Here is a 27,775-nt window from a genome sequence, read left to right on the forward strand (position 1 = left end):
TGCCTGGTGCATGGTTGGGGCTCAATAAACACATGTGTTTGGGACATGGGGAGACAACAAAGAATTGAGAGAAATTCCCATGTACCTATACAGACTATGGAATGGATGGAATCCTGTGAGAGATTCAAGCAGAGGAGGTCAGGGGTCATTTCTTGGTTCTGGGCTTGGTCAGGTGATGGAGGGACGATACAGATTAAAGAGACAGGGAAGAGGAAGGATCAAGTATGACCCATGTAGTCATGTGGTCTTTATTTTTTATAAAATGGACATGATTCCAGTTCAGGCACAGTATAAAATTCACACATACTCTCCATAAAGGAGTCGAACCAACAAGAAGAACATCAAGGCAAAGCACTTAGGATATCTCACTCTTGGACACAGCCCTCCCCAATCTACTTGAGACCCTGCCAGGTGGAGAGAGGATGGTGGGGTGGTGGTGTTACAAAGGGGAAGACAACTAGTTGAGGCAGTTAGACTGTCCCTACCACAGGTTGGCTGGAAGGGCCAGGAAGTGGGGGTAGAGAGGAACCCACTCAGAGGCTCCAGACCTGGGAGGGAGTGGGGAATAAAAAGGTACAGGTCTTGATCAACAATCAATCCTTCACTCCTCAAGAAACTTCCTCCCTCCACTCCTTCTCTAGTCTTAGGCTCTCTCACCTGGTTGGGGAGAGGAGAGAGTAGTGGCTTCCAGAGTTGAGAACAGGAAAATCAGAGTAGAAGAGGCAGAGTCTGGATCTCTGAGTAGAATGCCTAAAGGAAAAGGAAGTCCCCACATAAATCCTATGGAAAGGGGCCTCTGGGAAAAACCAAGAGTGTCCTGGTCAGGTGATCTTGTTGCCACCTGAGTCAGTTGGAGCTCTTGTGCAGCAGAAGCTGTCCCCAAAGCAGGCAGCCTGTGACTATGGGCTGAAGCATGAAGCCAGAACTGTGTGTATTTTACACTTCTCTGGACCCAAGGCTGGTGATGTAACTAAAACCCCAAAGCCCACTTTTTTTGCAGGAACCAAAAAGACCACCCCTTTTGATTTTTACTTCTGCACTTTGACAATGCCACAGGAAAAACAGACGCTGCAAATGTTACACTTGGAACCGACCACCTCCTGCCCTCTCATCACACCACACACACATTTTACCGGCCGTCCTCAAGATGTGCACTCAGTCCACACTTGATGGTGTTCTGTGGATCCCCTGCACTGGTGTACTGCCTACGTAGGGGGGCTGTGGCCTTCCAGGTCACCCACCATGGCTTGCTGAGCCCTCCACCTCTGCATAAGCATTTGGCTTGAAGTGAGATCAACACTTGCTCCCATCCTTCCTTTCCTCTTCCATTTCCTCTGGGAAAGCGGGGAGCCCAAGCCAACTCACGTATGGCCTTTGATCCTTCTTACTCCACATTTATATCCTACTCTCCAGGAGCACTGGCCTTTCCTGGCATGAATGCCACCCGCAGACCTACAAGGGCTGAATGTATTTACATACATAGAAAGAGAGACAGAGAGCAGAGACAGGTGCGTAGTTAATCCCCATTGCAGAAGAGAAACCTGAGAACCAGAGGGATGAAGTCACTTTCCCCAGGGTCACTCAGCTAGCAAATGTCAGCTCTGGGTCTGGAAGTCACATCTCCTGAACTCTCACCAGTGCCATTGGCACGACACTCAGCCTCTGACAGTTGCTCCCGCACATGGACACGGCAGGCTCTTCAGACTTCTCTTGTCCTTCATACGTGGAGGAAAACAGGAACACAGCCTCACCCCTCACGAGTCCTGTGTCCTGCAGGCCAGTCTGTGGGCCCTTCCTCAGGTCTAGATCCAGGCCTTGAAGAGTTCCTCAGGAGACAGCACAGTTGTGGCACAGACATCCACCTCTTCCCTTCTGCAGCTGATTAACTTCTCGGGTGAATTGGTTCCTTTCTGAAAATTAATTTTCATCGATGATTATTAGATGTCACTAGTAGAAAGTAGTGAGAGTAAAGAGTGTCAAAAAAATCCCAATTATTTGATGAAATTTCAAGCTGTTAAAAAAATCCCAAAGACAATTCCAACCCCTAGATCAGTGACTTCCAGCATTTGCTGAGGTCATCTCCCAGTTCACTGCCAAGCTATTCCCTCCAGGCCCTGATGCGTCAGTGCTCCAAAATTCCAGAATTCGGGGGGTGGGGGTGGGGGTGAACTAACCATTTTCCAACAAGAGCTGAAGAACAATGAACTAGTCTAAGATGCTTCATGAACAGCAACTATCACAGTGCCAAGTCCAGAGAAGGTGCTCATAAATGCAGTCTCTTTCTTACTCATATTTTTTTTTCCTGAGACCCTGGTGCATAATCATTGCTAGTTGCAAACATGCAGATACCCATTTATTCAAAGGGACTTCATTGCTAGTATGCTCACCTCCACAAATTCTCTGTGTTCTTCTATAGTTACCTCCCACTGACCTCCTGATCATCATTCCTAAAGTACATGCACACAAATGAACAGGCATGATGGTTTCCACCACCTTGGTCTCCTAGACATCAGCATCATCCAGCCAATCACCTTTGATCCTGTTTCTAAAGAGGCAGCTTCAGGGGTTTACTCTTGATGTCCAACCGACAATAAGAAAAGATATCACACAAGAAGGGCTCTCTGAGCAGGAGTGTTAGCCTGGAGCTGCCATCAATTCACTGCTGCTGGTCCTAGTCAGATTCTCAGGACCCTGACTGCCAAACCTGTAGAGGTTTGCTTGATTATTTTTAAATCCTAGAGCAGTGCTGTCCAGTGAAAGCAATGAGAGCCACATATGCAATTTTTAAAATCTAGCAGCACATTTTAAAAAGTAAAAAGAAATAGGTGGAGTTATTGTTAGTGATATACTTTATTTAACAGATACACCAAAATATTGTCATTTAACATGCAGTAAAAAATTACTAAAATTTTTCAAATCTTTTGTACTGTCCTCCCAATCTATCACATATGACTTTAAAGGACAGCACAATTCTAAAACATTTAAATTAAATAATCCCAGCAGCTCAGAAGGCTGAAGCAGGAGGATTGCGAGTTCAAGGCCAGCCTCAGCAAAAGCAGTGTGCTAAGCAACTCAGGGAGAATCTGACTCTAAATAAAATTCAAAATAGGGCTGGGGATGTGGCTCAGTGGTCAAGTGCCACTGAGTTCAGTCTCCGGTACCCCTCAAAAAAAAAAAAATTAAACATTGTTGCACAATTAGAACTAACTTTCAAGCAAGGTTCCAATGATATTTTAAAAATATGTGTTATCATTTTGTTTAAAATTTAGTTGTAGTTTATTTATTTTATTTGTTTTTATTTTTATGTGGTGCCAGATGAAACCCAGTGCCTCATGCATGCTAGGCGAGTGCTCTACCACTGAGCCACAACCCAGGTCCTCCAAAATATGTTTTCAATATTTAAAAATCATGAGATTTCTCATAAGGATCTGGACTTTGAGGTTTCCTATTTACAACTTGGAGATCTCAGACTGGGGTGTAGCTTGGTGGGAAAATGCATGTCTAGTTGGGTTTGATTGCCAGCACTGCAAAAAATAAATAAATGAATCTTGGAGGTCTGGCAGCACTGGCTCAGACCTTTGTGGCAACCTTCTGGAGCTAATAAGCAGCTGCTTTCTTTAGATGGAATGATTTTTCCTGGGTCCATCACCTCTTCTTATTGAGTCATGGTCATTGTACTGCATTGACATTTTTTTCCAGTACCTATTTGATCCCCAAAAGCATCTGAACTCACAAATGCCACTTTCTGTGAAGCACACAAGGCCACATTTGGGGTGGTCCATTGTTACTAACTTGAGGCCATCTCTATGCTTGCCACCCACCTTATAGTAGAATATGACAGCAAGAAAAGAAAGAATGAAGTCAGTCACAGAAAGGAAAGAAAGACCCTTTAGCACCAAAGCCCCATCCCTGGGAAGCAACTATGGATGAAAGACATGGGGAAAAATTATATTTTTAAATAGAGAATATACACTGGACCGAATTAACATGATTGTCCTTGCATTGGTACTTTTGCTTTGACTGTTACATGGTGATATAAACTTTAATGGAAAGGAATTCTTCATGGCACATTTCAGAGTGCAGCCATCCCAATTGTAAAATTGTAGATATAGACATGTAACATTTTACCCACACAGATAAAATAAGCACAAACCTGGAAGGACATTTTGGAGAATTGCCAAGGATTTCCGATTGGTAATTTTCTACAGTTTAATTGGCAAGATGTGTGGATTTTGCAAGGCTGGCTGGAAATCGCTTTTTTTTTTTAACAGTTTGGAGGATTATGTATAAACAATGCAACTGTCAGAGAAGCTAGGCTCTGCTGAGAGAAGGGGGATGGTGGTAGTGACGCCTGGCTCCAGAATGTGTTTGGGATTTAATGGACACTAATGATCTATCTCTCACACAGCACCGTGGGGAAATGCATTGACTCAGAGAATTTGTCCACTTTAGAAATCCAGGGGAGAAAACAGAATAGAAGTTGGAATATCCAGGGAGGCATCTAGAGAGGTGGCCAGATGCACCGTGTGGGAACTGCTGGCTTCTGCTTCTCCCCACCATGGCCCCGGGCACACTCACTCCTGTGCTCTGTGTTCCCTGGAGTAGAATAAGAATCCTAGGCTAGTGCAGAGCTAGGAACACCGGCAGGGACCCCTAGTCTTTGGGAGTCACTATGAAGTCCAAATTGCCCCCCATGTCCCCACGCCATCCCCACCAAAGACAAAGCATAGTCCAGACTTCCCATGTTCCCACACATGCTCTTTACCCTGATGCCCTTGGCGGATCAGTTGAATATATTGTGTTGGAGTATGTTATTGAATGTAGCCACTGTTGGAACTGTAGAAAGGGACCAAGAAGGTTCAGCAGGACAGTTCAGAAGAGAAAAACTGTGTATGACTCCTGAAATGGCAAGCATCCTGGGCTGGGCAAACACCAGGTTTTGTTTATGCCAGGTCCTGGGAGAAAGCAGAGGTGGCCTCAGGGAGGTGCCTATACCCTGGAGAAGGGAGATCTCTCCTAGACCCTCTGATTAGAAATTGCTGTGGTTTGAATATGTTCTCCCAAAAGCATGTATTGCAAACTGAATTCCCGAGGCAACAGCCTTAAGGTGGGACCTTTGAGAGATGATTAGCTGAGGGCTCTACTTTCACCAATGGATTGATGTAGATCGTAAAAGGACTTGAGAATGAGAAGAAAGAACCTACAGAATAGGAGAAAAACTGTGCTGCTTCTTCTGACAGAGGATTAATAGCCAGAATATATAAAGAACTCAAAAAATTCAGCATCAAAAAAACTCAGCCAGGCTCTGTGGTGCACGCCTGTAATCCTAGCAGCTGGGAATGCTGAGGCAGAAGGATCCCAAGTTTAAAGCCAGCTCAGCAAAAGCGTGGTGTGAAGCAACTCAGTGAGACCCTGTCTCTAAATAAAATGCAAAACAGGGCTGGGGATGTGGCTCAGTGGTTGAGTGTCCCTGAGTTCAATCCCTGGTATTCCCCCCCCCAAAAAAAACCCTCAATTTATTAATGAGCAAATGAATTAAACAGATGTCTCAAACGAAGAAATGCAAATGGCCAACAAATACATTAAAAAAATGTTCAACATAATTAGCAATTGGAGAAATGCAAACCAAAACTAAAATGAGATTTCATCTCACTCCAATTAGAATGGCAACATCAAGCACACAAACAATAATAAATGCTGAAGAGGACATGGAGAGAAAGGAACACTTCTATACTGTTTGTAGGATTGTATATTACTACAGCCACTATGGAAATCAGCACGGAGATTTCTCAAAAGACTAAGAATGAAACCACCATATGACCCAGCTATACCACTCCTCAGTATTTATCCTGAAGAATTAGTTGTTATACTGTAGTGATCCATGCACACCCATGTTTATAGCAGCACAATTCACAATAGCCAAACTGTGGAACCAGCCTAGGTGTCCTTCGATGGATGAATGGATAAAGAAAATGTGGTATATATACACAATGGAGTTTCAGCCAGTCATAAAGAATGGAACTTAAGAATATTATGTTAAGCAAAATAAGTCAAACCCAAAGGTCAAAGGTCATATTTTCCTCAGAACCAAATGAACTTCTATTGTTTATGAATTACCCAATCTGTGATATTCTATTCTAGCAATACAGACTGAGACAGGTGCTCTTCTCCAAAAACCAAAAAACCCACAAAAAGCATGCCATGCCCACCTAAGGCCTAAGGTACAGCCCTCTGATCAGCGTCATGCTGCAAGGAAAGAGGAAGCTTATTTACCAAGGTGTCTGGGAGGACCACTACGGGGCAGCAGGAGTACTGGAGCAGCTGACCCATTTTCCAGATGGAGAATGGCACAATCACGAGGATCAGCATGAAGCCAAGGAAGGCAAACAGGGCCAGGGCCAGCGGGAGAGCCTCTTCTGGAGACAGAAAGACAAGAAGACGCTTAGAAACCACAATGAAGGGGAAGCCTCCAAACCCAGGCCTCCCCTGACCCCTGGAGTTGACGCCGAATGTCAATCAAGACAGCAGAAGCCAGAAACCTGAGATTTGATAATGTGCCCTGGTGACCAAAATTGCCGCCATTTTTCTAAAATCTAAATTTTAGATTTAATCTAGAAAATCTAGATTAAGGTATGCTTTCCAGAAAGCTCCAGAAAAGATTAAAATATCTTTCTCAGGAAGGGGAAGGGAGGAGCATTGTGTGTGAAGGCAAGAGTGGTGTTAGCACATACCTGGCACAGCTGCCAGAGGAAGGCACCCGGCCAGGCCCCAGAACTGGCTGGTGGTAACCGAAAACAAAGTGTTTTGCAATTTGCTGTTGGCACTGATCCATCTTATGGAGGAGAATATTAAGTCTGGAAAACAGTCACATAATAACTATGATATATCAAGCCCCTGTTATGTGGCTCCTCCTTCCAGCTCTATGCTGGGGGCTGGGTGGTAAATCCCTGTTTCTCTGCTTTTATAAGATGATTCTATGCTCAGAATGGATAGGCAATTTACCCCAGGTCACACAGATAGGGTTAGCTCCAAAGCCCATAATTATTGTAATTGTAAATGTAGCAGAAAGGACCAGACCTGGGCATCTGGAGATGAAGAAGGGGAATGCAGTATTTTCTCATCTCTGTTCTGTGTAACCTGGAGTAGCTTATTTAAGCCCCCCCGGTCAGGTAGTTAGCTCACAATGTGAAGGGTAACTTAGCCAGGGAGGTTGTGGAGAAGCTGGTAGTCACACAAGTGGCTGGGGCCATGCATATTGTTTCAAAGATTTTGAAAATTATTTTAGCAGTGTACATTGAGAGATACACAAATGTTCATACCCTTTCAATCCACTCCTATGATTTCAATTCCAAAAAAATAATTCCAAGAAAGGAAACAATTATATGCATCGGTCTGTTCATGGAAACTTCTGGAATACAGCAACAGAACCCCCTTCTCTGCCCAGAGTGGTCCCTGCCCCTCCCACCCCTCCAGGCATCTTCTGGTAGATTTTCCTCATGGAACCCACTGATACCATCCCATCTTTTGCTTGTTGGGAGTCTGTCTCCACTAGAGGGGAGGTTCTTGAGAGCAGGGATTTCCCTGCTGTATCCAAGTTCACAGGCCAGGATTTGGCACACAGTGAATACTCAGTAAATATTCATTTAATAAAATAATGAATATCATCTTCAAAAGCAAATGAAAGCTGGGTATGGTGGCGCCTGCCTGTAATCCCAGTGGATCGGGAGGCTGATGCAGGAGAATCACAAGTTCAAAGCCAGCCTCAGTAAAAGCAAGGTGCTAAGCAACTCAGTAAGACCCTGTCTCTAAGTAAAATGTAAAATAGGACTGGAGACATGACTCAGTGGTTGTGTGACCCTAAGTTCAATCCCTGGTACCTCCCCTCCCCCCAAAAGCAAACAGAAGTGATTCAAATACCCAATAAAGGGGATTCACCAGAATGGTAGGCTAGTCATTCAGCTATTAAAATGAGAATTGGGACAGATACACACTTGGTTACTACAGCATGGTTTATAGTGGCAAAGGACTAGAAAACACAAAATATTCTCATTAATAAGGAGATATTAAATATACTGGTTTACTATGCAGCATTTAAAAAAACTGAGGTGGACCCAAAGATACCGACATAAAATGATGCTCATGATATATTGCCAAGTGAAGACGAGCCAGGCACAGAACACTAGGTATGGGATAGGCCCCTTTGTGTGTGTGAGCACTGGAATCACACAGACAGTACTGGGAGGATTAAATGCCAGACTCACCAAAGGAAACCTCCTGAGTGGTATATGGGGAAGAGTGGAAAATATTTAACTCTGACCCTTTTTAAAATTTCTGTGTTGATTGGATTTTTTAAACAAGACATGATTTTTTTGAAAGTGAATAAAATAATAATCAGAACATTTACATGGGAACAGTTATAGATACGTTAGTTATTGGGGAAAAACAGAAAAATAGGCACAGTGTTTATATGCTATAGAACTCCGACGTGTAGGTAATGACTGAGGGCTACGCTCCTTTGGAGGGCAATTTGAAAACAGTAATCAAAATTAAAGGTCTATATCTTCAACCAAGTCAATCTACCTCGAATAATTTATTCTTCAAATAAATGTATACCAGAAAAATTATCTTTTTTTTTCTCACAATGTTGGGAGGGTCAAACTTAAGGTCTTATGCATGCTAGACAAGCCCTCTACCACTGAGCTACACACCCATCCCTGGCAAAATAATCAATGTATTAGCGGAAATTAATTAGAGCATTGGCTGTAATAGCAAAATATTTTGGGAAAAACTAAGTGCCCATTAATAGGGGACTAGTTAAATCAGTTATTTCATATACATATAATGAAATAGTATGTAGCAATAAAGAAGGATAAAGGAACTACTTTATTAATATGGCAAAATCTATAAGATACATAAAATGAAAAAGACAAGATCCAGAAAAATGTATAGAACATGCCACCATTTTTGCTAGCCTCAGCAACAGAGAGATGCTAAGCAACTCAGACAGACCCCTGACTCTAAATAAAATACAAAATAGGGCTAGGGATGTGGCTCAGGGGTCAAGTGCCCCTGCGTTCAATCCCTAGTACCCACCCCACAAAGAAAAGGAAAGGCAATATATGTAAACATATTCTCATTTACTTGTATATGCATTAAAAAGTCTTCAGAAGTATATGCAAGAAGTCCGTATCTATGGTAGAGGGTATAGGAATTTTATGGGTGGGGAAAATGGATATGGAAAATAAAATTTCCATGTGTCTCTTATATTTTTTGCACCATATGAATGTACTATATATTCAAGACTAAAAGATCACTCACACACACACACAAGTGGTGATATTTGAATGGTAGGATCATAGGATGTAGAATTTTGTTGGGTTTATTTTTTCCAAAATGGTTTTCAAGTTATTCAAGTTTTTAGACCATAACATTTCAAGGGGGGTCTGGAGGTGTAGCTCAGTGGTAGAAAACTTGCCTCGCACCTGTGAGGCAATGAGTTCAATCCTTAGCACCACATAAAAAAATTAATTAATTAATTAAAGGTATTGTGTCCATCTACAACTAAAAAAAAAAAATTTTTTTTTAGTGTCAAGGGGGGAAAAAAAAAGAGGCTTCTGAAGACACTCCATAAAGCCCCTTCCAATAAAAGAAACTGTGGCATTGTATGGTGTATGACCTCCTTCCCAGGCTCGCCAAGGAACCTGGTGGCCTCTCCTGCAGCCACCTCTAATCACAGGCAGTATTCATCAGCCTTGACACATCTGGCCCAGGGAGGAGGAAGCTCTCACGGGGAGAGTGACAGCTGCTTAAAAATCCCCACCCAGCACTAGGATGGCCTCCTGCACACATTCACCACCAGAACCCACCCAGGTCTGCGAAATCAAGGGAAGGCTCAGAATCAAAGGCACCTGAGCATGCACCAAGAGGGGCTGTCACCTCTGCGGGGGCCCAAGGGACAGGCAGATCTTCTTTACCTTGCACCTCCACACACTCTGCCTGGTTGAAGGCACTGTGCCTCCCGATGACCTTTAACAGAGACTGGGCCTTCACACAGTATGTGGCTCCTGGGTCCATGGTTTCCAGGTGCACAGGAACAATGCCCCTACTCCTCACCACTTTGGTCTGTTCCTTTGGGAGAATAGAAAACACAGTTATTCTCTGAGGGTAGCAGGACTGGAAAGGTTGAGGAGAGCCAGGAAGGGAACACTGCAGAAATTTCCTATCTGGGGTACGTACAGAATGTTTCCTGTTAACTCACGCATGTTTGCACTCACTTGCTCGTTTATCCACTCACGTTTATTAGGCACCTAATAAGTATCAGGCACTGTTCCAGGAACAGGGACAGAGCATATAACAAAGGAGGCAAAGTCTCTGCTGTTGTAGAGCTTTCGTGGGGATGACCAACAATATATACATACATGTCAGGTGGCCATAAAAGCTGTGCAGAGAAAAGGCAAAGGGCTAGAGAGTGACAGGGAGGCACTAGTTTAGACAATGTGGTTAGCGGAAACCTTTCTGAAAGGATGATACTTGAGCAGAGACTGGAAATTTGTAAATCTGACTGGGCAAGGATTTGGCATGGTCACTGCTGCCACAGAGATCAGTGCATAAAATCAGAGAGCTTGTGGGCCATGCCTCCCCACTTGCCCATCCATCCCTCTGTCTATGCACTCCGCTGTTCACCTTTCCACATCTACTGCCTGCCCCGGGCCTGTGCTCTGCATCTGAGCCTGCAGAGGCTTGTGTAGGCTGAGCCTAGGTGACTCAGGGCACATACTTCTCTTTGAGCACTGGCCCTGACAGTTACAAGGGTGGAAAGCCACTCTGTCCCAAAGAATCTGAGGGAGCTGTGTGCTGCCTCCTGCCAGGTGCTGACCCTGTCCCCAGCACCACTCCACCTGTCTGGTTGGCAATGCCATGTCCTATCAGTTGGCTCTGACCTCATGGGGATAAGGGCTGGTATTATTGCCTGCCCTACCTGCCCCCACCCACCTTCCAGGGGACACTTCCCAACCTAAAGCCCCTATTGAGTGTGTGGCAGGGCATATGCACTGCACTCAGACACCACTAAGTGATCTGGGATACCTCCAGTCTGAGAAGGGTCCTATCAGAGACCAACTAGCTCCCTGCAACCACTAAGCTTGGCCCGATGAGCATGAACAATGGGATTCCTCTCCAAAGACTTTGGTCTTGGGAAACTGAATACCTAGATCTGGAAGTAGGGATAAAGGGGAGAGGATACTGTGAGAGGCCTCAGGCTCAGAGGCCTTGAGTGGCTGGGAAGGCACCATCATAGGCATATGTTGGAAGGTGTGATGAAGGGCAGGGCCTGGGAGTAAGCTGGGCAGGGAGCCACAGGAAGAGGACTCAGAGAAAGGAAGCAAGGCCACCACAGGTAGGGGTCCCTGGAGAAAGGAGACTCTGCCAGCTCTGCTCAGGTATTCTATTAGAGCCCATATTAATACTCTGAGAAAGCCCATTACTTCCTGGTGCTGATGGGAGCGGGCCTCTAGGCCCTGTCTCCCTCTCAGCTTGGACAGGGGCTCCATGGATTTGAGTGTCCCCTCACTTTCCATTGGTGCCCAACCCCTTCTGCTGCTGCTGTTTTGTGAGGGCTGGACTCCACTCTCCTGGACTACAGCAGCCTTCCCATGGGGAGGGGCAGCTCCCTCCCGGGCTTTCTGCATGGCCTACCTGCTCCTAATTAAATGGGCTTATTCATAAGCCAGCTCCTGGCTGGCTGCCCCCTTCTCTTCCCTGCCAAGATCCACACCCTCAAGAGGCTTGTACCAGCCTCGTAGGCTCTTGAAATCATCCAGTTGATCTGGAACACCCTGGCCTGCTTCCCTTAACTGGCTGAGATCAGCTGATGAGAGAGGGGGGAAAGTCCATTCAAAAGAAGTTCCAGGTCAATCTAGCTTAGTTTGGGGAATGAGGTTGTCCCCCAAACTTCAGCAGATCTGCCTGAAAATGTTCCCAGCCAAGACCAAAGTGGACTAAGGCATTTTTATTTTTTAAAGGAGCCCACGGAATGGTGAGCATCTAGTCATCTCTCCCTCCACAGGCTTCACCCAGAGCTGCTCATTCTCAGGCTGCCCAGACAGTAAGCACTGCAGGACCTGGCTCTCCTCACCCACCCTCAGAGAGCTGTGCCATCTCCCCGCAAAGCCTGACTCACCTTGGCACCAGGCTCCCTCCTCCAGTAGGCCATGAGGAACTCAAACTGTGGCCCCAGGTCTTCCAGTTCAATGACCAGGTGGAAGCCATCCTTGGACACCTCCATCCTGGGTGGGGTGAGGATGGCTGTTGGCAAGACAAGGGCAGAATCAAAGCCAGTCCCAGGCAGGACCACTTTTTTAATGATGAATGAATGAAACCCAAATGGCAAAGATTTACTATGATTCTGTTTTTTTTTGTTTTTTGTTTTTTGTTTTTTTGGCCTCTTAACTTCGATAAAGTCTTCTATTCTTTTCCAGAAATATATATACTCAAGAAAAGAAGAAAAGGGATTACATACTCAAGTAGACATTATTACTTTCCCTTCTAAAATTGTGTGCTCCAGGTTCCACTAACCTAATATTTTAGTAGACATTGCTCTTTACCTTGGCTCATCTAATGAGCAGATGCCATTTCTTAATGCTTGCCAAACACCTGCCTGAACTTGGATCTATGTGGAGCATAGCTGGGCCCCATATTTTCCCCTTAGGAATGAACATACCTAGCAGGGCATGTGCATCCCTATAGTTCTCATAGACAGTGGCATGTACAGGCATCTGAATACTTTCAGACATCTGCAAACCACCAGAGGCCTGTGGATAGGTTAGCTATTCTGTTCTAGGCCTCATCTAACATCCTGACAGAGGGATATTATTGGCAAGTCAAAGGCTTTTTACAAATTTTAACATTGACTCTAGAAATTACAATTTAAATATAAATATCATCTTTTACATTACTTGGATCCCAAAGAGAGAGGAATCCCCACCACCAGGCCAAGAACAGAAGGGGTCACAGAGGCAGCTCCCACCCCCTCGCTACTGATGATGAATCCATATGTGCCTCGCAGATCCAGGTCCTCTGACCTCCATCTTTATGGAGGATAGATATTATTAGAGAAAATGACCCGAAGTTCAGAGAAGAATTTTTTGACAGTGTTGGGCCAGGAACCTCTGTCCTAAGCATTCTGCATACTTGTCTCATTTAATCCACCCAGGAAACCTAAGAGGGTAAATATTATTCTGTTTGTATGGAAATGTTAAGGGTCTTTCCCAGAATCACAGTTAATGACCAGAATTTGATCCCATGTCTATGTTTCTAGCTCCCCCATGAGGGGTGTTTATTCTTTGTACCAGGCAATCCCAAGTCCAGCTATAATTAAAATAACTAGGAAGAATTTTGAACTCCCAATGACCAGGATGCACACAAATCGGTCAAATCAGACCCTCCAGGAATGGGCCCCAGGAGTGTGGTTCTCAAGCTCCTCCTTGACTCCAGCATGCAGTTGAGGCTAAGAACCTCTGCTCCCAACAAGGTTAAGGGCAGAAGATCCTCTATAGGGAAGCCTTAAAGAAGGATCTTTCACATTCCTGGGGAAAAGTCAGAGTGGCCTTTTACAAACAGAAAAGGACAGACGGAATGCCTTTAAGAGATCACCAAGCCACCCAGCCTAGTTGCTGATTCCACTGTGCAGGGATAGCTCAAGAACACATCTTCAACCTTCTGATGCAATTACGGGCTCCTTTCTTCAGCTCCCCCTGCAGCAAGACCTTTTCCTGTTTATTCTGGCCTTCTCAGCCCATGTTTGACAGCACAGCCCTGCCCACGTAGTTTGGAAGGCACTCCCTTATCTATTTGACCCCAGTCTTCCTTCCAACAGCTGCCAATCCCCAGCAATAGTCTTGGCATCTCCCAGGTGCCAGAGGGAGGTGGTGCTGGGTGCTACCTGGGTACTGCAGGCAGAGGCAGAGCTGCAGTGCCCTCCCCCAGTGCCTAGGATCCTGCCATTTCCACTAAGTCCTCCCATTGCCTGGGAAGGAGGCCAGAGGGAGGAATCCATTTTTGGCACCACAATTCCTACTGGTATTTCATTCCAACAATCCTGTTCCTGCCCCACCCCTGCACTCCTCTGTTCTCTGGCTCTCGACTCCAGGCATCCCTAGAGCAAAAAGTGATAACACCTACCCACAGTTGAGTGCTATGGTAGGATAGCACTCCGCTGAGTAATTTAGACATTTCTTCTCATGTGGTCCCTACAACTATCCAGTGAAGCAACCTGTTGCCCCTTTTACAGAGGAAAAGGCAGGGACCCAAGCATCAAGTGAATGAACTGGGATTTGAACCACATCCCTCAAGTTCCATGGAGCCAACTTCCCTTTCAAAGCTGTCTTCATCTTCCTCAGCCTCTTGCTTGGGCGCCCCCACCTTCTAAGCCCCCACCTTCTAAGGTCCACCCAATGTCACAAGCTCCTTAACCACCCTGACCTTGTCCCATTACTTCCTCTGCCCTCACTCACAGCAGAGAATCTTCTGCCACCTCTGAATAAAAGGCTACCAAAGGCCCTTCCCCTTGTTCTTCCTGCAGCTCCCAACCATCTGCATTCTCACCCACACCTGCTTAAGGGAAGAGCTGCCCTGTTGCTTCCCACCTCCATCAGTCTTCCACCCCGGGAACCACACTGTAATCCCCTCCATTCCATGAGGTCACTTTCTTGAGGACCCGTGCAGGGGCCTCCTTCAGCCTTTTCTCCCTCCATGACCTTCCAGCCCATCCATCTTCTCTCCATAGACATGTTAAACCCTGAGGTTCCCCAAGACCCCAGGATCTCTTTGTCTCCCATATCTTCTCCCTGGATAATCTTATACTCTCCCAAATCTTTAGCTACCAACTCTGGTGTTGTGTGTCTCTGGCTTTGACCTCTCTGAGGCCCAGATCCTGATGTCCAGCTGCCAGTCAGGCATCCATGGCATGTTATTCTGCTGGAACCTCCATCACAAAGGGCACAGAGACACAGATGTCTCTCATTGCTCAAGACCAGTTGCTTCTCCCAGTGTCTCTGCTTTGGATGACATTCTCTCTGACTCTAATCAGAAGCTGGACACCATCACCATCTCTCCCAGCCCTATCCCCTAATAACTGGTCTCCAAGCCCCGTCCTTTCTAACTCATCATGTCTCTTGAATTCATCCTTTCCTCCTCCTCCTTCTCCTCCACGCTTGGGACTGGGCTCCATCTTGAATCAGCTGGAGTGTTACAACCCTCTCCTCACTCTTCCGCTGCTCTGGACAGGCTTGCCCATTCCAGGTCACTTTCCACACAGCAGCCAGAAGGATTGTGCTGTGAGACAGACCTTGCCTAGACACTCTCTCTTCCATGGCTACCTTCTGTTGACTTGACAAGCTTCATATCAAAGCCACATGGATAGCTGCTTCTCTACCCCCTGCCATCCATCAAGTCCTGGCTTCTACTATTTTCCACCTCTGCACATCCTGACATGCTCTGGCCATTGCTTGCACTCAGCTATATGTGAACACCTACCCATATTCTTGTCTTCTTTTTCAATCATTTTCCAGGTACTATAGCAATTAGAAGAGTCATTTCCCAGCAACCACAGAAGGGTACTATTTCTCATGGCCATTAAAGAAATAGATCTTTTTCAACAACAAAGTTGCTGACAGTCATTAAATATGGAATTCAGGAGGCACCAGAAGGGAGGCTGTATAAGATTTATGGAGGTACGAGTGGTGTAGTCAGAGGCAATCTTAGAGCTATCTCCCTATTTCCGGAATAGCCAAGTTCCCAATGCCAGGGTCTCCACCATCCACAAACCCTGACCAAGACAGTCAGCAACGACATCCAAAGTCAAAGAACCAAAGAGAGGGAAGTGATCAGCAATTTTAAAAATATATCAGCGAGCTGGGGGTTTAGCTCAGTGGTCGCGCGCTTGCCTAGCCCATGTGAGGCACTGGGTTTGATCCTCAGCACCTCATTAAATAAATCAACAAACAAATAAAAACAAAGGTATCATGTCCATCTATAACTAAAAATATTTTTCAAAAATGTATCAGTAAGAGTGGTTTACATCCACCATACTCTAGCTTTGCAAGATTATTTTGATGATAAAAAGGATCCTGAAAGTCTTGGTGAACATGAGAAGGGGAACATGGTAGAGCAGAGAGTAAGGAAAAAAAGTGCCTTACTTGAGTTTCGATTAAAGGGGTGCTTCAGGGTGCTCCAGGCAGAAGTCTGGGAGCCCAATGTGGCCCTGACGCGGAGTTTGTAAGGGACTGTGGCAGTGATGTCATCCGTGACGTCACACTTGGGTTCTTCAATGACTGTGCACCAGCTGGTGGGGATCCAGATCCAGCTTATGTACAGGCTCTCGTACTCTCTGGCCAAAGAAAAGAAGATGCAGCGTCACACCAACCCCTTGACCCAGGCGCAAAGGTGATGGGAACTGTCTCCATTCTCCCACTCTTCATAGTCAGCATTTGCTCCCCACCCCCAGCTCTTCCACTCTCTTCCCTCACCAACCATCCATTCTTCACTCCTTTTGTCACCAGCCAAGGGAAACCTAGGCATGAACCCCAATCTGTGTATTTCTCTCCATGTCCACAGTCAGCACCCTTATCTCAGCCACCCTCATGTCCTGCCTTGCTGAGGTCTCCCAGCCTCCGCTCTTGCTGTTCTTCAAGCCATTCACCACCCTCAGCATACCATGACATTTCTGTCTTCCATGGCTTTTTACAGCACTTAGAATGGAATCCAAACTCATCCCCATTGCTATAAGATTCTGGCCTTCTCTCTCACCCTGCTCAGAAGAGAGATATTCTTGCCACACTGACCTCCTGGTCATTTCTCCTAGAATGCTGATCTCTTAATTCCAAAGGACCTTTGACCAGCTGTTCACTCTCTCAAATGATCTGTCCCTGCTGTTCACAGGGATGGTTCCTTGCAGATCTGATGTAAGGATCACCACCTCAGAGAGGCCTTTCCAACCACCTATTATAAAGCAGCTGAAGAGTCAGCCCTTTTGCCTCAGCCTTACAGTTGTTCTAGCACAAATCACTCTCTGAAATTGCCTCAAGCATTGCTACCCAGTAGAACTTTCTGAATTGATGGAAATGTTCAGTACTGGTAGTGCTCAATATGGCAGCCACTAGCCACATATGGCCCTGGAGAATCCAAAATGTGACCGGTGTGACTGGGAAGCAGATATTTGAGTTTAATTTAAATTAATTTAAACTTAAATAACTCCCTGTAGCTAAAGGATACATATTGAAAAATAATGGACCTAGTATATTTTCTGCCCATCTCCTCCTTCATATATTAAGTTCCCTATATCCAGAAATGTTGTCAGCTGTGTCTTGAGCCTATAATACTTACACACTTCTAAATAATGTGATCAGTTTGTATTTACTGCCAATGAAATACATTGAGCACTTTCTCTGCTGCTGTCACTACTCAACAGTTGCAAATTCCTGGAGAAGACTAGAGCCTGGTAGGCCCCAGGGCCAGCTGATCTTTAGGGTGAATATTTGTTTTGGCTTCTAAGTACAAGACTATATATAGTCAAGAAAACTGAGATCTCTCTCTCCTCCCAAAGGATCTGGGTCTCCAATGATTTGTCCATCTCAAGTCAGGGTCAAACTCTTTGGACAGCTGACTCACTGTTGAAAAGAAGCCACAACAAAATGTATGTCTACACATTCATGTTTCTAGAGAGTTCACTGTCAAAACCAAAGGGCGGTTCCTTGCTTCCTTGACTCTTTCAATGCCCACTCACACAGAGGGGGCAGATCATTGGAGATAATCCATCCCTGGGCTCACAAGGCCTCCTTGAGCCAAGAAGGAAGGGGCTGTGTCTCCAGGAACTAATTGCTGTCTGAGGGAGGAAAAATTATTCAAACAAAAACCAATCACTCACCCCTGAAACTCAACAGAATAGTGTACTGTTTCTCCAGGCAGGATCACTGGGCTCCATGTCAAGTGATGCTTCATGTTGGTTGAGTTCACAGAGAGGTTCTGAGGGGCAGGCAGACTGGCCACTCCATCTGAGTGAAGGCAGAGAGGAAGGCTGAGGGGTGGCTGACATGGGGGAATGCCATAGCTTCAGACTGGTAGCGTCCAGTGAAAGGCCACACAGGTTTGTGAATGATGACAACTCCAATTTTATCATACTTGTGTTAATGCTAAGTTTTGGCTACCATAATTATAATTCTGCCTTTGTGATAAAAAGGCATATTAACAATAATAATGGGTAATCTTAAGCAAGATCTTATATTCTATTAAGCTATGTGCTAGATTGTTCCTTTAATCCTCATTACCCTACTGGGACTAAGGACCATTGGTTCATCCACTATACAAATGAGAAAACCAAACCCTATTATATAGGCATGATATGTATGTACTTATTTTAACAAACATATAAAAATTGTACATATTTATGGTACACCTACCACATGGTGCTTTGATACACACACATATTGTGTAATGTTCAAATCAGTATCTATCTCCTCAAACATGTATTATTGCTTTGTGGGGAAAAAACATCCAAAGTCCTTTCTTCCAACCTTTTAGAAATATCTAATACATTATCTATACTCACTCTACTGTGCAATATCAGAATTTTTTCACACCAATTCATGTCTTTATATAGTACAATTCTTATTAAACATATATATCACAATTTTTCACATCTCTGTTTGTATATAAAGTATATTGACACCCAATTTGTGTCTTCATACATGTACTTTGATTAATGATGTCCATCATATTCCACCATCCTTGCTAATCCCCTGCCCCCTCCCTTTCCTTTTCACCCCTCTTTCCTATCTAGAATTCATCTATTCCTCCCATGCTCCTCCTCCCTACCCCATTATGAGTCAACCTCCTTATATTGGAGAAAACATTCGGCATTTTTTTGGGGGGGAATTGGCTATTTTCACTTAGTATCATCTTCTCCAACACCATCCATTTACCTGCAAATACCATGATTTTATTCTCTCATATTGCTGAGTAAAATTCCATTGAGTATATATGCCACATTTTTTTTATATCCATTGATCCACTGAAGGACATCTAGGTTGGCTCCACAGTTTAGCTATTATGAATTGTGCTGCTATAAACATTGATGTGGCTGTGTCCCTGTAGTATGCTGTTTTTAAGTCCTTTGGGTATAGCCCGAGGAGAGAGATAGCTGGGTCAAATGGTGGTTCCATTCCCAGATTTCCAAGGAATCTCCATACTGCTTTCCATATTGGCTGCACCAATTTGCAGTCCCACCAGCAATGTATGAGTGTCCCTTTTCCCCCACATCCTCCCCTACACTTATGGTTGTTGTCTTCATAATAGCTGCCATTCAAAATATTAGAATTTCTCAAATCTAAATATAATTTAGTACCTGTTGGCCAAACTGTTTCCTCTTCTCTCCCTCTCTCCTACTCCCCCCATGCTCTGGTAATCACCACTCTGTTCTAAATCTCTATGAGATCCACGTTTTGGGATTCCACATCTGAATGAGATCATGTAATATCTCTGATTCTGCCTGGTTTCATTTAAAGTAAATTCCTCCAGTTATATCCACGATGTTGCAAATGAAATAATTTCATCCTTTTTATGGACAAACAGTATTCCACTGTACATGTACCACAGTTTTGTCTTTTTATAAATTAATCATTTAGGTTATTTCCATCTCTTGTCTATTGTGAATAGTGCTGCAATGAACACAGGGATGTAGATATCTCTTCAACATACTGATTTCATTTCCTTTGGATATATACCCAGTAGTATGATTGCTGGATCATATGGTAGTCTTATTTTTTAATTTTTTGAGAAAGCTCCACACAGTTTTCAATAGTCACTATATTAATTTATATTCCTAATAATAGTGTGCAAATATTCCCATACTTGTCAGTACTTGTTATCTTTAATCTCTTTGATAATAGACATTTGTTTTTGGTCTGTCCTGGAAATTAAACCCAGAGTCTTAAACATGCTAGGCAAGCATTCTGCCATTGAGCTACAATCCAACCCTGATAAGTCACTCTTACTGGGGTGAGGTGTTAAATCATTGTGGTTTTGATTTGCATTTACCTTATGATTAATGATATTGAACATTTTTCATATACTTGTTAGCCATTTGTGTGTCTTTTTAAAAATAAATGTCTATTTAGATCTATTATCCATTTTTTCAATCAGATTATTTGGGTGTTTTGTTTGTTTTGCTATTTGAAGTCCTTATATATTCTGGACATTAACCCTGAAGGACATTGCTTATGACAGGCCCTTATTCCAGGCTTTGAAGCAGTCATGTGCTATGTCACCTTAAGCAACTTGAATTAACCTGAGCCTCCCACTCCTTTGTGGCAAACCCATGCAGGCTCTTGCCAGCTTCTTGTCATATTCCTCTCCTGCTCATGCCAACATTTGGTATGGAAGCACATCCCTTCATGACCTCTAACAGTGCAAAATGGGCCATCAGCTTCCAGGTGGGGAGTGCAGGCTCGGGTCAGCTATGAAGTGAGTCCAGTCATAAGAGGTGCTAAGCCAGCCTAGAGACTCCACCCCAGAGCAATTGCAAGGCCATGAGCCAATCTGGGACATAAGTATCTGCTCACATAGATGTGTGCGGTACACCCAGAATGGTTTGCTCAGAATGAAAGAAGCCTGTGAAGCTGAATCTACTCTCATAAGGACTTTGGGTACCCCAAAGCGTAACCTTGCAGGTAACCCCAGAGTGATCTTGACCCTCTACTGAAATCCTCTCTCCTCCATTTTACATGCTCCTATTTTAATGCCCAACACCTGCCTCTCTTTGCTGTTATAATCACAGTGATAACATCAACAGCACAGTGGAGTGAGGGGACAGCTGGGGCCCTCTGTGCCTATCTCCATATTGGCACCTGCTGTTTGTTATCAAGCCCTCTTACCACAAAGAAATGGGGCCGGGGGGCTTCTGGGAACACCCCATCTGATTCCCTTGCCTCTTCTCTAATGTAGGACACTGGTGATACACCTTCATCTCACACGTACTAGCCACAGTCAGCCCTATGAGGAAACACCTGGGGCACCCACAAGGAGGCTTCCTGACCTCCCAATTCCTCACTTTGAAATCATCAAAGAGATGGAAAGGAAAAAGGCCATGTGGGGGTGGGGGTGGGACAGGAGGGTGAAGCATGGTCTCCTCTGACATCCTTCCTCTGGGAAAATTTAAAAAAAAAACTATTTTGGAAATATGAAGCTGTATAAATGTAAGGCTACATTTCATATAATAAAAATTATGTATTAATATAATTTATTCATTAATATACTTCAATTATATATTTTAAAAGCCCTCAAAAATTAAGTCTTCAGACCCAGATGGTTTCACTAGAGAATGCTACCAAACGTTTACAGAAGAATTAACACAAACTTTACACACACTATTTCAATACATAGAAGAGGAAAGAAAACTTTCCAACTTATTTTATGAGGCTAGCATTACCCTGATGGCAAAACCAGACAAAGATAATTTATATTTTGTTTGTTTGTTTACAATGCTGGAGATTGAACACAGAGTCTTGTATGTGCTAGGCAAATTCTCTACCACTGAGATACAGCCCCAACCCAAACAAAAATAACTTGCATAAGTGTTTTTACGAACTTAGGTGCAAAAAAATCAATAAAATATTAGTAATCCAAATCTAATAATGTATAAAAATTATGACCAAGTAGGATTTTTTCCAGGTATGCAAGGATGGTTCAACATTTAAAAGTCAACTAGTGAAATCCACCATGTCAATAAACTAAAAAAGAAAAACCACATCTTTTCAGTTGACACAGAAAAAGTATTTATAAAACCTAACACTCATACATGATTAAAACAAAATAAAGTCTCTCTTCAATTAAAAAGAGCAAAGAGTTTATGTGAACTTGAGAAAGACCATCCACAGAAAGTCTACAGCTATGATTTTAGCAACATAGTAAGAGACTGAATTCTTCCCCACTAAGAACAAGAATAGGCAAGGATTTCCACTCTCACCACTCTTATTCAACAGAATACTAGAAATTCTAGTCACTGTATTAAGGAATGCAAAAGAATAAAAAAATACAGATTAGAAAGGAAGGAGTAAAACTCCCTCAATTTACAGATGATATAATAGCGTATGTAGAAAATCCCATTGAATAAAACAAGAACAAAAACAATTCTTGATATTCCAAGTAAGTTCGAAAGACATAAGATAAACAAAAATTAATCATATTTCCATAGATTAGCAATGAAGATTTACACATAGAAATTAAAACTACAATCACTCAAAAAAACAGTGAAATGCATGAATGCAAATCCAACAAAATATATCAGGATTGATATGGAGAAAAGTTTTCAATGTTGATGTGAAAAACTAAAAAAGACTTAAATAAATGGAGAGACATATCATGTTCACGGATTGGAATATTCAAAATAGTTCAGATGGCAATTCTCCTCCAAACTGACACACAGGTTTCACACAATTCTATCAAAGGCCTGTCAAGATTGTTTTTGTAAATTTTATTTTAAAAGGCAAAGGAATTAGAATAACCAAAACTACTTTTTCTTCTCTCTCTCTCTGTGTGTGTGTGTGTGTATACACACACACTCAGCATGTGCTGAGCAGCTAACTAACCCAAACTAAAATAATTTTGCAAAAAAAGCAGAGGAACTAATCTACTCAATTCCAAGAATTATAATAAAAATTGGAAGCACTCTCTCTAAAAACTGGAACAATACAGGGATGCTCTCTTTCACCACTCCTATTCAACATTGTCCTTAAATTCTAGCCAGAGCAATTAGACAGATGAAAGAAATTAAAGGAATATGAAAATAGGAAATAGGAAAAGAAGAACTCAAACTATCATTATTTGCTGACAACATGATTCTATAGAGGAACCAAGAAACTCCACCAGAAAACTTCTAGAATTAATAAATGAATTCAGCAAAGTAGCAGGATATAAAATCAATACCCATAAATCAAATGCATTTCTATACATCAGTGATATCAGTGATGAATCTTCTGAAAAAGAAATTAGAAAAACTACTCCATTCACAATAACCTCAAAAAAAAAAAAAACCTTGGGAATCAACAAAAGAGGCGAAAGACCTGTACAATGAAAACTACAGAACACTAAAAAAAGAAATTGAAGAACACCTTAGAAGATGGAACAATCTCCATGCTCTTTGAAAGGCAAAATTAATATTGTCAAAATGGCCATACTACCCAAAGTGCTATTCAGATTCAATGTGATTCCAATTAAAATCCCATCATTCCTTATAGAAATAGAAAAAGCAATCATGACATTCATTTAAAAAAATAAAAGACCCAGAATAGCCAAAGCAATCCTTAGCAAGAAGAGTGAAGTAGGAGACAACACAATACCGGGCCTTAAACTATACTACAAAGCTATAGTAACAAAAAATGGCATGATATTAGCACCAAAACAGACATGTAGGGCAATGGTATAGAATAGAAGACACAGAGACAAATCCACATCAAGACAGTAATCTCATACTAGACAAGAAGCCCACTCATTCCATCCGCACACTCTACCTTGTCACCCTGATGGTCTCTTCATTGTCATCACCATTTTTTTTTAATTTTGTAGGGAAGTTTTAGGGTCACAGCAAAACTAAATGGAATGTAAACAGGGTTCCCTGCCATGGACTGAATGAATGTCCTCCTCCTCCATTTTCTCTCTCCTGTGTGAGGACACAGCAAGAAGATACCCATTTGAAAAAGGGCCTTCATCAGGAACTGAATTGGCCAGCACTTTGATCTTAGTCCCCCAAGCCTTCAAACCTGGGAAGGAAAAGTTTGTTGGTTAAGCCGTCCAGTCTGTGGCATTTTGCTATGGCATCCCAAGATGGCTACCACACTGACATAGGCCCTTTCACATACACAAAACCCCCTTGCCATCAATATCGCACACATCAGAGTCTTGCACTTGTTGAAATCAATGAACCAATATTGACACATCACATTTCTTTTGCAAATATTTTCTCCCAGTCTATGGCTTATCTCGTTCTCATGACAGTGTTTCATCATCTAACATTTTTATGTCTAATTATGTATGCACAAAGATTATCTAGTGCATGCCACAGCTTATGAATACATATTTGCAGGATACTGGAGGGTAAATATCCAGAATCAGAATTGTTGGGTCACTGTGTTTGCATTACTAATCAGTGTTACCAAACTAACCTTCTTATGTGTTAAATCCATTTAATTCTCTTACCAGCAATGTAACTATACTCCCACTAGACACTCATTAAAACAGTGGACTGTTAAACTTTAGACTCCTAATGGACAAATCATCCAACATACTCCAGAGAATGTACGAGTGCCATAAGAAGAAAATACGGTTAGCCTACAGCAATGGGCAGCTGATGCCCCAGGCTGGGAGGAGCACTGGCCATGGCACCAGGGCTGCTGGGCAGCAGAAGCCTCCACAGCCCTACAGGGAGCCTGGAGCACAGCTCTGCAGAACCATGCTCAGCCCTGGACAGAGGCACATGAGTTCCCATCACAGGCTAGAGTGTGGCAGTCCCAGGTGCACGCCTGTCATGCCAGCCACCAGGGAGGCTGAGGAAAAGGAACCTTTGAGGTCAGCCTTGGCAATTAGACCTTGTGGCCAAGGGGGAAAAAATTACAAGGGTCTCTGAGGGTGGAGCTCAGGTAGGCCACTTGCCTAACAGGCTCAAGGACCTGGGTTCAATCCCCAGAACCACACATACACCAAAAAGTGACCTTGGAACATAGTTTAAAATGATGGGTCAGGTACACAGAAGGAACCAGGAGAGGGTTTTTAAAGCGAGGACTTAAACCCCAGAATCCACAGGTGCGACAGGAAAACAAAAGGACACAGAGTCAGTGACACCTGAAATACCTGGGCGGGTCTGTCTTTTAAGCCGTCTCCTGCCCCCAGGTCACCTGGGCTCCTCCATTGCCCTCCCCTCTCCAGGGGGCCTGCGGGTCAGGCCACCTCTTCTCCTCTGAGGTCCACGGCGCAGGCCACACTGCTGAGGCCACCGCATCCTGAACAGGACCCTGCAAATCAAAACCCACCCGCTGTGACCAGCAGCTCCGCTGAGGAGAGCCCTCAGGTGAGAACCGGGACAGCGGGGTCGGGCGGTGGGCGCTGTGGGGACCGCCCCGGCGGCTCCAGGGGACAGGCAGCCCGGGACCGAGGCTCCAGGGCGGCGGCAGAGTCCTCCCGGGTCCCACCCTCGTGTGGGCGCCTAGATCGGGGCCGCTCCGGGTCAGCTCACCTTCTCAGCTCCTGGATCCTGGGAGCCAGACCCACCACACCCCCAGCTGCAGCCCCGCCTCCAGGGCGCTACTTCCGGGCTCCTCCCACACGGAGCTGTGCAAGGTGGTCCTTTAGCCAGGGATAGAAGGTAATAATAGTCCAAAGGCTTATTTGGGCTCATGGTTCTGGGGGATCCATCCCTAGACCTTGTGACTCCCCCACTACTTTGGGGCTTTGGATTGCACAATGGAACAAACTGCTGACATCATGAGCTAGGAAGCAAAGAAAAAGAGAGGATGGGCATGAGGTCCCAGAATGTACCTTGGGGTGCTCCCTCAGTGACCTAGGCCCTACTTCCTAAAGGCCCGTAGGACCTCCCCATAGCATCACCCTGCAGACCCAGCTTCCAACTCATGGACCTGAGGGATACACTCTTCCAAACCAAAGCAGTGTTGGAACTTAAGGGAGACTCTCTCTACCAGGAACCAAAGCACTGCAAGTGGAATATCCCTGCCTATTCTGGGCTCCTTGTGCTGCCAAACAACATGCACAGGGAGGGGTGCTATGTTGCCTATGCTAGTAGTCCCAACGGCCAAGGGAAGATCTGCTCTACAGTGGGGCAGGGAGAGCCAGGTCTGGAGTCTTGCAGGTGCATTGGACATCTCTTATTATATTTCCATGTCCCACTGTACAAGTTTATGGAAAAAACTATAGCAACCCAAGTAAGACGGGACTGCCAGTGGAGTTCCCGTAGGAGAGGAAGGTGGGATCACTCTGCCAGCTAAAGATCCCTGTTTAGCAAAGGCTGAGGGGATCATGGAGCAGGTGAAGGGATGTCATTACCCCGTGGGTCCTGGGACCAGCTACAGAAGCAGGGTTTCTGCAGTCATGCTGCTGTTACTTCATTGTTGCCTGCAGTCCCACTACTTTATATAGAGGATGTCGCTGGTGGCTCCCTTTCTGTTTCAGGTGGGAGTGTGACTGTAACAAACTACCATAGGTAGGGTAGCTTATAAACAATAGAAATTTATAAGGACACCAGTTGCATTCCTGAAAGCCCCACCCTCATGTCACTGAGGCTTCACCTCTTAAGACCATCATATGGGGGGTTAGGGATCCACACATGAATCTGGGGGACACAATCATTCAGACCATACCAATGACCAAGCTGACATTAGCTTCCAGTGATATGGTAGCTTTTTCCCACCCATATTAAAGAGTGAATATTGAGGCGCGAAGGTGCAGACTGGGTGGGATTAGACTCTCCACATCGTTGGTCTTTCCATCGGCCCCAGGAGGCTGACCTCTGTGGATTCTGTTCCACTGGCAATCTTGCCTTCTGGCTGGCATCTGGGTTCTCCCATTGAAGAGACCCACCCAGAAATGGGGAGGAAAGCGAAGGTGGGGTCTTATTCCCTGACTGCCTTTCTAGGGTGTCATCTCCAGCTGGTCTTGTCCCTCTCCTCTCAAGGATGGCTTCATAGGTGTAGGACTGGCACAGCTACACAGGGTCCCACATTCAGAATGGCCCTGGCTCTGCAGTGGCCATCCTGAAATTCTTAATCATTTCCTCTGAGTTTGCATTTTAAAGGGAGTTCAATCGGGATAGCAGAGCATGTGCCAGGACCTGGAGCCTTGCCTCAGGAGAGGCCCATCTCCCAAGGTGGGCTCTCAGCCACCTGCTTTCCCACTGAGTGCCCTGGCCTCACATGGCCTTCCCTTCTTCCCTGGTGCAGCAACTGCTGCCATGCTACCCCCCAGGTAAGGTGTGGGTGCATGGGGGGTTAGGGTAGGGTACCCACACTTGGGGCATGGCTGTGGCCGTCCTCCACCATCCCACAAGTCGGCAGCACCCTGGCCATTTCCATAGGCACCTCTTGAAGGGTTGAGCCTTTTCCCCAGCTCCTGAAGGTGCCTGGTGCACCCTGGGGTGAAGGTTTTAATTCCTGGGGGGTTGCTTTTCCTGCCATGTTGGCTGGGGTGGCAGCTCTTGGGAATGGAGGATGCCTGGCTCCACTTGCTCGCCTCCTGCTGGGGCGTGACACATCCACCCAGTCCTGTGGCTGGAGGCAGCAGAACCCTGCAGTGGGGAGGAAGGGTCTGCTAAGATCCAGAGCAGATGCCTGCGAGGGTCTGTAACCTCTCTGGAGGGAGTGCGACTCTAAATAGTCAATGAAAAGCAACATGACAGAGAGAGAGAAGGAGAACGGAAAACGCGAGAGAGGAAGAGGGGAGGAGGAGGAACCCCTGAAGACACTGTAATACCTCTCAGGTGACCGTGCCTTCTGGACAGAGGGCTTTGCCTTCTTACTCTGCTCTGGCCCCTCTGAACACAGACATGTCTCCATCCTCCCTGCTCCTCCTTGCGAAAGCAGCAGCGTCTCCCTCTCCCTTTGACCTGGGGAGGGGCTGAGGAGGGTGCCAGATCAGCCTGGCTAGCCCTAAAGATTATTCTAGAGCCCCTGTCCTTTTATAAGTCATCCTTTAATTAAACCCGCCTCAGATCCTCCTGCCACAG

General features: G+C 44.7%; 1 protein-coding gene across 1 annotated transcript; it reads right to left on the minus strand.

The window, feature by feature from the left end:
- Positions 1 to 218: 218 nt before the first annotated feature.
- LOC144369106 (interleukin-20 receptor subunit beta-like) lies at positions 219 to 27,617 on the minus strand. The gene is made up of 8 exons (XM_078028172.1): positions 27,523 to 27,617; positions 17,921 to 18,047; positions 16,194 to 16,384; positions 12,179 to 12,303; positions 9,975 to 10,128; positions 6,274 to 6,416; positions 658 to 1,910; positions 219 to 548 (listed from the first exon to the last, which is right to left on the minus strand). Exons 2-7 carry the CDS (start codon positions 17,992 to 17,994, stop codon positions 1,803 to 1,805), a joined length of 795 nt encoding a protein of 264 aa, XP_077884298.1. The 5' UTR covers positions 17,995 to 18,047; positions 27,523 to 27,617; the 3' UTR covers positions 219 to 548; positions 658 to 1,802.
- Positions 27,618 to 27,775: the final 158 nt, after the last annotated feature.

Source organism: Ictidomys tridecemlineatus, chromosome 12, assembly GCF_052094955.1.
Source record: "Ictidomys tridecemlineatus isolate mIctTri1 chromosome 12, mIctTri1.hap1, whole genome shotgun sequence".
NCBI lineage: Eukaryota > Metazoa > Chordata > Mammalia > Rodentia > Sciuridae > Ictidomys > Ictidomys tridecemlineatus.